The sequence below is a fragment of the Etheostoma spectabile genome, unplaced genomic scaffold (genome assembly GCF_008692095.1).
Source record: "Etheostoma spectabile isolate EspeVRDwgs_2016 unplaced genomic scaffold, UIUC_Espe_1.0 scaffold00007669, whole genome shotgun sequence".
In the NCBI taxonomy this organism is placed as follows: domain Eukaryota; kingdom Metazoa; phylum Chordata; class Actinopteri; order Perciformes; family Percidae; genus Etheostoma; species Etheostoma spectabile.
In genome coordinates, this window is record NW_022603511.1 from 29,146 (window position 1) to 43,848 (window position 14,703).

General features: G+C 44.4%; 1 protein-coding gene across 1 annotated transcript; it reads right to left on the minus strand.

The window, feature by feature from the left end:
• Positions 1-6,843: 6,843 nt before the first annotated feature.
• ccdc141 (coiled-coil domain containing 141) lies at positions 6,844-14,493 on the minus strand (the record flags this gene model as incomplete). Its single annotated transcript, XM_032508437.1, is given in 5 exon segments — positions 6,844-7,333; positions 9,965-12,268; positions 12,511-12,809; positions 13,626-13,815; positions 14,345-14,493. Coding segments are annotated over 5 exon segments (3,192 nt in total), but the record flags the coding sequence as incomplete, so codon positions are not given.
• Positions 14,494-14,703: the final 210 nt, after the last annotated feature.

Here is a 14,703-nt window from a genome sequence, read left to right on the forward strand (position 1 = left end):
TGATCTGATTAAATATTAACACTTATTAGATTTCTCTCTGAGAGTTATTGTTTGGATCAAAACAACTCTCAAGTGTGTTAGCTTAGCTTAGCATAAAGACTGGGAACAGCGAGCCTGACTCCATCCAAAGGTAAACCTACCAGATATGAGTGGTGATGATCTTTTTATCCAAAATGTCCAGATAGAAAATAAAAGTGTATATTTTATCAGAGCTTTCTGTGATCCAAGAGGAGAATGCATCTGTAATAACACTTCATAATAACTATTAATAATTCATATAGTCCACTGGTTTAATGAACTGGTTTCTTTTTATTCTTAAAACTGATGTGTTGGGTTCTTTATTCATCTGATTTCCTTTACTATGTAATCAACTAAGCATTCAAAAATAAAAAAATATATAGTCTTAAACAGTGTCTGTTGTTGTTTTCTAAAAGGGACAAATCATTCACATGATGGGGGGGGGGGGGGGGGGGTGTGTAGAGCTGATCTCAGTGAGGTAGTGGCCAGGTGATGTGACATAGTACAGGCCAAATGTACAACCAGGCCAATTAAAACAAATGGACTGTCTCAATACCTTCCACTTCGGTTGACTAAAATGACACGGCTTCTACTTGAAGCTAGATATAAAAAAAGCTAAGCACACCAATTTGTCTTTATTAACAGGCTATGTACCACAGTACTTTAAAGTAGCTGTAATTAAACCTCTTCTGAAAAAGCCAAACCTTGATCCAGATGTTTTAGCCAACTATAGACCTATATCCAACCTTGATCCAGATGTTTTAGCCAACTATAGACCTATATCCAACCTTCCATTTCTCTCTAAGATTCTTGAGAAAGCAGTCGCCAAACAGCTGTGCGACTTTCTGCATAGCAACAGCTTATTTGAGGATTTTCAGTCAGGATTTAGAGTTCATCATAGCACAGAGACAGCACTTGTGAAAATTACTAATGACCTCCTAATTGCTTCAGACAAAGGACTTATCTCTGTACTTGTGTTATTAGATCTTAGCGCTGCATTTGATACCATTGACCATCATATCTTATTACAGAGATTGGAACATTTAATTGGCATTAAAGGGACTGCTCTAAGCTGGTTTAAGTCTTATTTATCAGATCGATCTCAGTTTGTTAATGTTAACGATGAATCCTCTGTGCACGCCAACGTTAGTCATGGAGTCCCACAAGGATCTGTGCTCGGTCCAATCCTGTTCACTTTATATATGCTTCCTTTAGGCAGTATTATTAGGAAACACTCCATAAACTTTCATTGTTATGCAGATGATACTCAATTATATCTATCAATCAAGCCGGATGAAACTAATCAGTTAGCTAAACTTCAAACGTGCCTTCAAGATATTAAAACCTGGATGACCTGTAATTTTCTAATGTTAAACTCAGATAAAACTGAAGTTATTGCTCTCGGACCCAAGCACCTCCGTGACGCACTATCCAAAGATATAGTTACTCTGGATGGCATCACCCTGGCCTCCAGCACCACTGTGAAGAATCTTGGAGTCATCTTTGATCAGGACTTGTCCTTTAATTCCCATTTAAAGCAAATTTCAAGGATCGCCTTTTTTCACCTACGTAATATTGCAAAAATCAGGAATATCCTGTCTAAAAATGATGCAGAAAAATTAGTCCATGCATTTGTTACTTCTAGGTTGGATTACTGCAATTCTTTACTATCAGGCTGCTCGGAGAAGTCCATAAAGACTCTACAGCTGATCCAGAACGCTGCAGCACGTGTTCTGACAGGAACCAGGAAAAGAGATCACGTTTCTCCTGTTTTAGCTTCTCTGCATTGGCTTCCTGTAAAATTTAGAATAGAATTTAAAATCCTTCTTCTCACCTACAAAGCTCTTCATGGTCAGGCTCCATCTTATCTTAAGGAGCTTATAGTACCTTACAACCCTGGGAGAGCACTACGCTCCCAGAATGCAGGGTTACTGGTGGTTCCTAGAGTCTCTAAAAGTAGAACGGGAGCCAGAGCGTTCAGCTATCAGGCTCCTCTCCTGTGGAACCAGGTTCCAGTCTGGGTCCAGGGACCAGAGCGTTCAGCTATCAGGCTCCTCTCCTGTGGAACCAGGTTCCAGTTTGGGTCCGGGAGGCAGACACCGTCTCCACATTTAAGAGTAGGCTTAAGACTTTCCTTTTTGATAAAGCTTATAGTTAGGGCATAGAATCGAATATTGTTAGGGAGTAGTAGTTAGTCACATAGTTTTCAGATTTATCTATCATATAATCAAGAATATAGTAGAACTAAAGGGAGACTTGGCATACAGCCCGATCCGGTTGGGGAGAGTTCTGGCCCGGCCGGGCTGGAGCTCTCTTTACCTCGTCTCTCTTGGTTTTGTTGTAATAGTTTTAGACAGCTGGGGACTTATTTTGATACACTAGTTAGGGCATAGAATCAAATATTGTTAGGGAGTAGTAGTTAGTCACATAGTTTTCAGATTTATCTAACATATAATCAAGAATATAATAGAACTAAAGGGAGACTTGGCATACAGCCCGATCCGGTTGGGGAGAGTTCTGGCCCGGCCGGGCTGGAGCTCTCTTTACCTCGTCTCTCTTGGTTTTGCTGTAATAGTTTTAGACAGCTGGGGACTTATTTTGATACACTGAGCTCCTCTCTCCTCTATCTTTCCATCTTTTCATTTATGTGCATCCATGTCCCAGAAATGCTTGTTACTAACCTAGTTACTAACCTAGCTCTGGGGAGTCATTCCCCGGAGTCCTTATGTTCTTTTTTCCCCAGCATGTTCCCTTGGATCAGAGAGGCTCCGAAATCAGGGTAGCAGCTATCGCCATGGTCCCGCTACACGTTCTGTGATGCCATGTTCAACTGCTACACTGCGGTGCCCTGCTACGTCCTGCTACGTCCTGCTACGTCCTGCTACGTCCTGCTACGCCCTGCTACGTCCTGCTACGCCCTGCTACGTCCTGCTACGTCCTGCTACGTCCTGCTACGCCCTGCTACGTCCTGCTACGTCCTGCTACGTCCTGCTGTGCCTTGTAATGCCGCACAGCGTCCTGCTATGCCATGAACTACTACAAAGAACTGCTACAAACTACTAATTTTTTCTATTTTTATTGCCACTCTTCATTCTAACCCCAACCGGCCCGTCAGACACCGCCTACCAAGAGCCTGGTCCTGGGTCTGGGTCTTGGTCTGACCGAGGTTTCTGCCTAAAAGGAAGTTTTTCCTCTCCACTGTGGCCCTGTTGCTGCTCTGGAGGAAACCACTAGAACTGTTGGGTCCTTGTAAATTCTGGAGTGTGGTCTATCTGTAAAGTGTCTTGAGATAACTCTTGTTATGAATTGATACTATAAATAAAATTGAATTGAAATTGAATTGAAATGTTCTGAATGTTCTTCCCTTCAAAGAGTTTCCATTGTTTTCATGACTATTTACATTGTAGATTATCACTGAAGGCATCAGAACTATGAATGAACACATGTGGAATTATGGACTTAACAAAAAAGTGTGAAACAAATGAAAACATGTCTTATATGCTAGTTACCCTAAGTACCCCCCCCCCCCCTTTGCTTTTTTGATAGTGCAGCAAACCCTTGGTGTTCTCTTAATGAGCTTCATGAGGTAGTCCCTGAAATGGTTTTCACTTCACAGGTGGGCCTTGTCAGGGTTCATTAGTGGAGTTTCTTCCTTATTAATGGAGTTGGGACCATCAGAAGTCAGGTTGATACACAGCCGACAGCCTATTGGACGACTGGTAGAATTCATATTATGGCAAGAACCAATCAGCTAAGAGAAGAGAAACGAGTGGCCATCATTACTTTAAGAAATAAAGATCCGTGTCCCCACTTGTGTCCCCAAGTGCAGTCGCAAAAAACAACAACCGCCACAACGAAACTGGCTCACATGAGGGACCCCCCCCAGGAAAGGAAGACCCAGAGTCCCCTCTGCTGCTGAGTTCATCTGAGTCCCCAGCCTCAGAAATCACAAGTTAACAGCAGCTCAGATTAGATGAAAACCACAAAGAGTTCTAGCAGCAGACACAGCTCTAGAACAACTTTTAAGAGGAGACCGAATCAGGCCTTCATGGTCCACTAGCAGCTAGGAAACCACGGCTAATGTGACGAAACAAGCCTAGGAAACCACGGCTAAGGAGAGGAAACAAGCAGAAGAGATTTGTTTGGACCAGAAACACAAGGATTGGACATTAGACCAGTGGAAATCTGGGCTCTGGTCTGATGAGTCCAGGTTTGAGATCTTTGGTTCCAACCACCGTGTCTTTGTGCGACGGAAAAAAGGTGACGGATGGATTCTACATCCTGGTTCCCACTGGGAAGCATGGAGGAGGAGGTGTGATGGTGGGGGGGGGGGGCATACTGAACCAGCATGGCTACCACAGCATGCTGCACCGACACGCCATCCCACCCGGTCTGCGTTTAGTTGGCCCATCATTTATTTAACAGGACAATGACCCCAAACACCCCCCCAGGCTGTGTAAAGGCTGTTTGACCGAGAAGGAGAGTGATGGAGTCTACAGTCCCCGGACCTGAACCCAGTCCAGATGGTTTGGGGAGAGCTGGACCGCAGAGTGAAGGCTAAGGGCCGACAAGTGCTGAGCATTCTGGGAACTCCTTCAAGACTGCTGGGAAACCATTTCAGGTGACGACCTCTAGGAGCTCATCAGGAGAATGGCAAGAGTGCAAGCAGTAATCAGAGCAAAGGGGGGGGGGTACTTTGAAGAAACTAGAATATAAGACATGTTTTCAGTTATATCCAATTGCCTGAGTTATTTTTTTAAGTACATAACTCCACATTTGTTCATTCGTAGTTCTGATGCCTTCAGGGAGAATATATTTATAATTTTCTTTTCTTTTCATGCAACTTTCTATTTCTACGCCGATACATCCATCTGACAGCTTTAGTTACTAGTTACTTTGGTTGCTAGATACTTTAGTTACTTTAGCTACTAGTTCCGTTACACATTGAGATTTCTATATTTAAAGACATATAGATGCCTATACTTTAATTAATTAAGTCTACCGGGTTGAATAACATGACTTTATTAAACATTCATACACAGTATTGCACTATAGTTTACTGTAACTTGCACAAAGATAAGTTTTACTTACATCTTTATAAGTGTATTTAAGTAGATTCTACATTTGCCAATTTATATACATTTGTACATTCTTTCCTTTGTGTTTTTTATCTTTAGAATTGAATAATTATTCTTGTATTATATTCTATTAATGTGCTGTGTGTCTTATATTTTGCTCCTGTAGCGCTACTATTTTGCAGTTTGGGATCAATAAAGTCTGTCTAGTGTATTCTATGTGACCCAGCAGACACTCAAACCTAGGCCAGCCAATGGGGGGTCTGCAGGCCAAGTTCACCCCGTGCTCCCTTTATTCTGCCCCCCCATGGCTTTTGACATGCGCATGCGTATTCTCCTTATTTTGAAAGTGCTGTAAAATCCTAACCCTAAAGACTACAAAACGTTCATTTTGTGCAGCTAAAAATGACTCAATCCGAATTTTACGGAACGCGTTACCTACAAAGGATTAAAAGAATTCCAGTATTATTTAACATTTGTTTTTGACCCGTGGCTTTTAATCTAGATCCATTTTGGCCCTTTGGCTACAGAAGTATTTGGGCACCAACCAAACTCACCACAGCAACACTACTGGCTCAATCTGATTTCCACAAATTACCTTTTGGCATGCAAGGAAACATGAATATAAAACATGAGGGTACTTATCACTTTATTTCCTTATTGATACTATGTCTTGAAGAACATCTGTTCCTGTTCCTAACACCAGAATCAAATCAACATGAAACGTGGACGTTTTCCAATGTGTTGAACTACGTGGAATGTTTCATCAGTTGCTGATTTCCAGTCGGTGTCTTGGACATTGAACACGTTCTCATCAGTCCCACCAGTCTCGGCAGTGTCACAGCAATGAATGTGGATAGACATAAACACAAAATCAACAAAACAAAACTCAAACCCAGACACATGAACGCACCCCCCCAACATCCCCAGACACCTTGTCGGACATTAACCCTTACATGATGAGCTGTGGAGGGGTCTGGGGCCAGGTACAACAACTGAAGTTGGAGTTCACCAAGGTTTTTACGTCTTAACTCATTGGTTTCTTCTTACTTGATAGAGAGATATATTTGGGTATCATCTGCACAACAGTTTAAGTCAATAGTTTTTCCTAATTATATTGTTCATTGTATCTTTCTTATCATATTAGAGCAGGGTCAGGTTAAGCATCTTCGTTACTCGTTAGCTTTTCCTACAGTGCAGTGAACGATTCTTCCTCATGAAAATGTAATTCTGTTGTTTTTAAATAGCTCTAGCATTAATATGCAAAGCACTTTGTGGGAAAGGTGAGTGTTTTGCTGAATAAATATTGAATCCAGGGTTCACTTCAATGTCAGTTATTTGCTCCAAAGAGCCCCCCAGGTGTTTAAGGGTTGTAATCCCAGCGGCAGCCCTGATGATGAACATCTGTCCTGTAGGGTAACATTACAGCTTGTTTCTACCTGATGATGAACATCTGTCCTGTAGGGTAACATTACAGCTTGTTTCTCCCTGATGATGAACATCTGTCCTGTAGGGTTACATTACAGCTTGTTTCTACCTGATGATGAACATCTGTCCTGTAGGGTAACATTACAGCTTGTTTCTACCTGATGATGAACATCTGTCCTGTAGGGTAACATTACAGCTTGTTTCTCCCTGATGATGAACATCTGTCCTGTAGGGTAACATTACAGCTTGTTTCTACCTGATGATGAACATCTGTCCTGTAGGGTAACATTACAGCTTGTTTCTCCCTGATGATGAACATCTGTCCTGTAGGGTAACATTACAGCTTGTTTCTCCCTGATGATGAACATCTGTCCTGTAGGGTAACATTGCAGCTTGTTTCTACCTGATGATGAACATCTGTCCTGTAGGGTAACATTACAGCTTGTTTCTACCTGATGATGAACATCTGTCCTGTAGGGTAACATTACAGCTTGTTTCTACCTGATGATGAACATCTGTCCTGTAGGGTAACATTACAGCTTGTTTCACTTTACGTCTTGAATTACCAGAGTAGAATCAGGTAGATGAGCCACAGCAGAACACACAGTGTACCAAACCAGGTCAGCCAGTCCACACCAATGATGTCAAACACTTCTCCCAGCAGCCAATCATCAGCACTGCTGCCACGCTGGGCGGCAACTCGGGATTCGTACCGACCACCATCTGAGCCCGACGCCTCTGGGACCAACCCGTCCTCGCAGGGAGGCCGCGCTCGGCCTGGACCGGGGGCTGACACCCCTCCATCTTTGCACCTGAAGCGACCATGACGACAAAAAGTCAGACAGCACACCGCCTCATGACGGACCCCCGACAACAGCTCTGATGCAGTCAATTGACATGAATCCTGTTATTGGATCCCTAAATAATAATATAATAATATAAATAATAATAACCAGGACTCCGACAAGTTGAGGTGAAACTTGCAATCATGGATTGTAAATATTAATGGGCAGAGCATACGGTTCAGAGAATGCTGCAAATGTGAAAGTGCCTTAAAGCTGCATTACATCTGATCTCCAGCAGGGGGGGGGGGGGGGACTCCTTAAAGCTGCATTATATCTGATCTCCTGCAGGAGGGGGGGACTCCTTAAAGCTGCATTACATCTGATCTCCTGCAGGGGGGGGGAGACTCCTTAAAGCTGCATTATATCTGATCTCCTGCAGGGGGGGGGGAGACTCCTTAAAGCTGCATTATATCTGATCTCCAGCAGGGGGGGGGGGGGCTCCTTAAAGCTGCATTATGTCTGATCTCCTGCAGGGGGGGAGCTCCTTAAAGCTGCATTATATCTGATCTCCAGCAGGGGGGGGGGGTGCTCCTTAAATCTGCATTACATCTGATCTCCTGCGGGGGGGGGACTCTTAAAGCTGCATTACATCTGATCTCCTGCAGGGGGAGACTCCTTAAAGCTGCATTACATCTGATCTCCTGCATCCCTATCACTCCTCCCTCTCTCCTCCCGCTCGTCTGAAATCAACAATTTAATAATTAATGTGTAATTTATTCCATAATACTTACTGCTATATTTTCTACACTCATCTATCTATCTTGCTCTTAACTTTGCTGTTGCAAACTGCAATTTCCCCACTGTGGGACAAAAGGTTTTTCTTACCTTATCTTAACAAACTCAACAACTCATGTCAGACCTCCACCAACCAATGGGTGACCTCACACCTGCTCTGTCCATTAATATTAATTTAACAGTCTATGGCTGCGATGCTCCGTCTGTATCCTGTCGCTGGTCTTTGGTCTGAACCTGCACCCCCGGCCAGGTATTATCAACGGTTCCAGCTTCAGTCGACGTGTCATGCAGCCGGGTTAGTTTTCATTTCAGTGTTTCACTGCATGTAGTAGTACATGCAGTAGTATGTAGTTACTGCACATACTAACACAATAAAGCTGTTAAAGGAATCACAAAACACACTGTTAAATATAGTTAACTTAAGTTTATCACTTATTACTGTATATACTGCATATGTATTTTAAGTATGAATCAACGCAGTAACTTTGAATAACAGATTGATAATCTATATATATATATATATATATATATATATATATATATATATATATATATATATATATGTTTATCCTTAACACACATTAGAGGGTGCCACTCCCATTTTTTATTTATTTTAATTTAAATAATGCCTAATGTTTGAGTTAGAAAAACAGAAATTGGGAATTATTTAGACTAAAATTAAAGGAATGGATGTTGATGATAATCCCAGACTGGAATATGTCAACTTTTACTCAATACTATTTCAAAGACACTTCCACTCGTTTTACAATGCTATAAAATTGAATACAGGACAACAAGAGGACAACATGAGGACAACATGAGGGCAACATGAGGGCAACATGAGGGCAACATGGGGACAACATGGGGACAACATGAAGACAACATGAAGACAACATGAGGACAACATGAGGACAACATGAGGGCAACATGAGGGCAACATGAGGGCAACATGAGGGCAACATGGGGACAACATGAGGACAACATGAGGGCAACATGAGGGCAACATGAGGGCAACATGGGGACAACATGGGGACAACATGAGGACAACATGAGGGTAACATGAAGACAACATGAGGACAACATAAAGACAACATAAGGACAACAGGACGGCAACATGAAAACAGCATGAGGACAAGATGAGGACAATATGAGGACAACATGAAGACAACATGAGGACAACATGGGGACAACAGGGGGACAACATGAGGGAAACATGAAGACAACATGGGGACAACATGAGGACAAATCACTCCGCCCCAGTAGCAGAAGTAGCAGTGCTTTGCCTTTCTGAGAATATAGTTCGCAGTTAGTATGCGGTTAGAAGATGTGACATGTGACCTTGTTACCTGTACACATTAACATGTTACTAGCAACATGTTGGCGTTATTTTGTCACTTTTTGGGAGCAGTAGGCTAGTTGGAACCAGTTACCTACAGGATCTTTGCTAGGCTAAGCTAGGCTAGTTGGAACCAGTAACCGGCAGAATCTTTGCTAGGCTAAGCTAGGCTAGTTGGAACCAGTTACCTACAGGATCTTTGCTAGGCTGAGCTAGGCTAGTTGGAACCAGTAAACGGCAGGATCTTTGCTAGGCTAAGCTAGGCTAGTTGGAACCAGTAATCTGCAGGATCTTTGCTTGGCTAAGCTAGGCTAGTTGGAACCAGTAACCTGCAGGATCTTTGCTAGGCTAAGCTAATGCTGGGGGCATCAGACAGAGTTACAGCATGCACGGAGATGAGAAGGGCATCACCTTGTCTAACTCTGGGGGCAACGGCGAATAAGCCTAAATCCCAATAAGTCGGCGTGTCCCTTTAATAATGTCACAAAGCATGTGTGTTATTGTGTAGCTGGTTATATGCTACCCACCAGGTGAGCGTGGGCTCTGGCTGTCCCGTCACCTCCACCTCTAGCGTCACTGGAGAACCCTCTATGACGGACGCTCTAGACAGGGGCCTGGTGAAGCAGGGAGGGCCAGATTTAGAGGCTTTTCCCTGGGGAAGAGACTCTGCCTGGACCTGGGGAAGAGGAGCAGGAGGAGGAGCAGGAAGGGGAGGCCCTTGGATCTGAGGAGTAAGCCTGATTTCCTCACAGACAGCCATGGGCTGACAAATGTTCGGGTCTTGGTATGGAGTTAGTAAATGATGTGTGGAGGAAAAGGGGGTGACATGCGGATTAGCCTGCTGAGCCGAAGCTTGGGTCTGTGGTTTGGGATGAGGAGGAGGAGGAGGAGAAGTGGGCTTGGCAGGACTATCAGGGACCATGCCATCATGCACACACTGCTGGGTACAGGTGGAGATCAAGGACTTCTGGAGGGAGTAGACTGTCTGGTGATTCTGCTTGCTGCTGACTCTATTACTGCTGGTAATGGTACCGCTAGATATACTGATGTTGCTCATGTCCTTTGGTGGAAGAGGACAAGTGTCTCTGTAACTGTCTCTGAGGCTGGGACTCTGAGCAAATCCTCTGTCCTGGGCGACAAGATTGATCTTCGGCAAGGACTCGCTCTGGAACAACCAACTTTCTTGGGGTGAATTGCTAGCCTGTGGCAAGGTGTGATGAGCATCTGGAGAAGAGGACTGGCAGGACTCGGTTGGCTTGACAGTAGTGGTTAGGTTTCTGCTTTGGTTGATGGAGACTGAGGATGTTTCTTTGCTAGTTTTGGAGAAAGGGACATCTTGACCAAGGCCTCTCATAGAAGCTGGATAGTTCTGGGAAATATTGCCTTCTTGAGGGAGGGATGTAGTGCTTTGGAGGCAAGTTGCACAAGATTTGAGGAGCCCAGTGTCTTCAATCCTGTCTCTGAGGCTGGGACTCTGAGCAAATCCTCTTTCCTGGGTGACAAGATTGATCTTCAGAAAGGACTCACTCTGGAATGACCCACTTCCTTGGGGTGAATTGCTAGCCTGTGGCAAGGTCTGTTGAGTATCTGGAGGGGAGGACTGGCAGGTCTGTTTGACAGTAGTGTCTGTGGTTAGGCTGCTGCTTTGGGGGATGGAGGATGCGGATGTAACTTTGCTGGTTTGAAAAGAAAGTACATCCTGATCAAGGCCTCTCCTGAGACCTTGGTTAGACTGTGAAAGATATTCATATTGAGGGAGGGTTGTGTCTGTTTGGAGGCAAGTTGAACGGGATTTGAGGCCCCCAGTGACACCGGTCTTGTTTTTGAGGCCAGGGCTCTGAGGACACCCTTTGGCCTGTGCCAACTGATCGAGTTGTGACATCTCACTCTGGGAAAACAGACTTTCTTGTGGTGAACTGAGGCTGCTGCTTGATTGTGTCAAAGATGGTTTGACAGCAGAGGTTAGGCTGCTGCTTTGGTTCATGAAGATTGAGGATGTTTCTTTGCTGGTTTGAAAAGAAGGTACATCCGGATCAAGGCCTCTCCTGGAACCTTGGTTAGACTGTGAAAGATTTCCATCTTGAGGGAGGGTTGTGGCTGTTTGGAGGTAAGTTGCACAAGATTTGAGGAGCCCAGTTTCTTCAATCCTGTCTTTGAGGCTGGGGCTCTGAGCAAACCCTCCAGCCTGTTGGACCAGATCGATCTTTGACGAGGTCTCACTCTGGGGTGAACTGAGTCTGGTGAGACCGCCCCTGGGAGGTTGGGAGACTAGGGATGTTTCCCAATGCAGGTTTTTCTCAGAGTCAGAGGAGGACTGTGGGGAACTGTTGTTTTGACAAATGGAAGTTCTGTTTAGAGGAAAAATAGGGCTGCATTTGAGGAATCTAGGGTCTTGCAGAGGTATATTGTCATTGTGGAGATCATGGTCTGAGTCATTGGACTGGGAGTGGGTGGTTCTGGGATTCAGCTCTGCAACCATGGGAATGGGATCCATCTGTGGCATGGTCTCACCTTTGGATGCAACATTTTTGGTGTTCTTACCCAGGGTACCTGGACTTCCCTGATGATGGTTGTTTTGACTTTTGTGTTGCTTTAATAAGGGATCAGTTGGTGACAGGGGCCTATTATCTGGAGTGTTGGTTTTGTGGACTTGGTTAGATTCAGATGGGACGTCCGGTTCAGTGCCGCCCCGGGAGAGGTCAGTTCTTTGGGAGATGTTGGCTGTGCTGGTCTTTCCAATTATAAGGATGCTGGACAGAGTGCTGGTGAGCAGGCCTGGAGGACGAACTGTCAGCGGACTCTGGACAAATGAACTGGACTCTGACCTGAACCTGTAAGACACAACAGGAATAAACTCAAAACAAGAAACAAGAAAATATTCTATGATTAGCACTGCAAAGTCCCTCTAGGGGGACATGCTCCCCCTGCAGTCCTCCAAAGTACCCCTAGGGGGACACGCACCCCCTGCAGTCCGCCAAAGTACCCCTAGGGGGACATGCAACCCCTGCAGTCCTCCAAAGTACCCCTAGGGGGACACGCACCCCCATTTTAAAAACATTGTCCTAATACCCACCTGGTGCTGCTGTAATTGGTTGGAGGAGTTGGAGAACCTTCGGTCAGACTGGACTCTCTATGTTGCCGGACTGCACCAGAACCACCATGCTCGGACTGGTGGGGGTACTGGTTGCTATGGAAACATGAGCTCTCCTCAACGTCTGAATGGACCAAGTAGGACTCTGGTGTCTCAGCCAGCGGCGGCAGGGAAATGTCGTCAGGTGACGCACAATCGTATTCGTCACTGGAGAAAGAATCCTCTGTTATCACTTCATGCTGCTGGAGCTCTGCCTCGAACAGGACCCCTGCTGATGCATCCTGGGTAAAAAAAAAAGATGGTTTAAATGGTTTACAACACAACTGTCTTACTGAAGTTAGTGAAATCCATGAAATAATAAACTTTTCTCATTACAAAAAAAAAACAGAAGATGTGAATCATTTCAGAAACGTTGCAGCTAGCTATGGTTGTTTGGTTGCTAATGTTAGCTCTAAACACCATTCAACTGTTGTTGTGTTTGATGCTAACTTGTAGCTAAGCTAGCAGTGAACCAACTGAGGGTGCATGAATATTAATAAGCTCTGGCAACATGACGGCAGACTGACCAGCTGTTGTGATTGGTCTGATTTCTCTTCTTATTTCTTTTCAGTGGCTAGAGCTGACACACACACACACTCACACACACACACTATTACACACACACAGTCACACACACACACACACGCACACACAAGCCCACACACTCTAACACACAGACACACACACACAGACACACACACACACACACACACTCACACACACACTCTCACACACTCATGCACTCACACACACTCACACAAAGTCTTTCACACACACACACACACACACACACACACAACTCTCTCTTTCTCTCTCACACACACACACACACACACACACACACATATGGACCTGACATATTGCAACACATGTGAGTAGAAGCAGGTTTGTGTGCATGGCTCCTTTAATATGTGGTCTGGAAGCAGCATGTAGATGGAGAATGAAAGAGGATCTAAACTTGACCCCTGGGGGACACCACATGTGAAATTAACTATTAAATGGTCAACCTGTAGTGGTGTCATGTTTAATCTGCGGGAAGTGGAGACCACTTGCTTCACCTTTCTCTGGAACGCCCTCTGGATGTCAGAAAACGATGGGCCAATCACAGAGGGAGGGGGCGTGGCCTGTAGCTGTAATGGACTGTGTATGGCGTGGATCCTTCGGTTGGCCTCCACTGGGGAGCAGGAGTGGCTGAGGGAGTGGGGGGGGCCGTAGGAGGAGGTGAACGTCTGGCTGTGCTGTTCTTGTCTGACGGAGAAAGGGCACAATCAACTTTATTTATACCATTCAGTGTCTCATGCACACAAGTTGTATTACATTACATGCCGAGATGATGTTCAAATACTGGAAACAGCAATTAACCCTCCTGGTGTCCTGGGGTCCAATCTGACCCTTTTTTAAAGTTTCTACATTAGAAATTTGGGATTCCTTCATCCAAATTGTCCAAATATTACATGGATGGTTCCATATAACAAAGGATCAGTTCACTACTTTATTGAATTTTGTGTGTTTTATTTCCTTCAAAACAACTTTGACAAAAGACAAAAAAATAATAGGATTTCATGCATATGAGGTTTCTTGACCCTTAGTTTGAAAAGGAAACTAGTGGTGATATATTTGTGTTATTGATGTGTACAGCATGCGGTAGTGGTACAAAAATTAAGAAAATGTTGAAAAAAGCATCAAAAAAGTATAAAAAAACGTTCTCAAAAGCGCTAAAAAAGCGATAAAAAAGCGTAAAAAAATAGTTAGTTTTCAGTTTTTATATGACGTATACCTGCTCTCAGTGTGTCTGTCCGTGTCCTGGCTGTGGCTCTTCTGCAACGGAGGCTTCCTATTGGCCGCAGTCTGCCTCTTCACAGGAACCTTCTTCCCATCATGCTCGGCGGTGAGCTCGGGGGTGTGGCCTGTCTCTTTCAGCTCGTTCTGGACGCACAGCAGATTCAGACGATTCAAGATCTTAATAATATGTCATTGCAGCCTGAAAATATCATAAAATACAGCTTATAACAGTGGCTTGAGATGGTTTACCCCCCCCCCCCCCCCCCATGCTAAAGTTGATTAAAAAGATGGATAAAAGGGTAAAAAGGGCATTTTGACATAGGGGGGTGTGTACTAATGCCCCTGTGTTTTAAG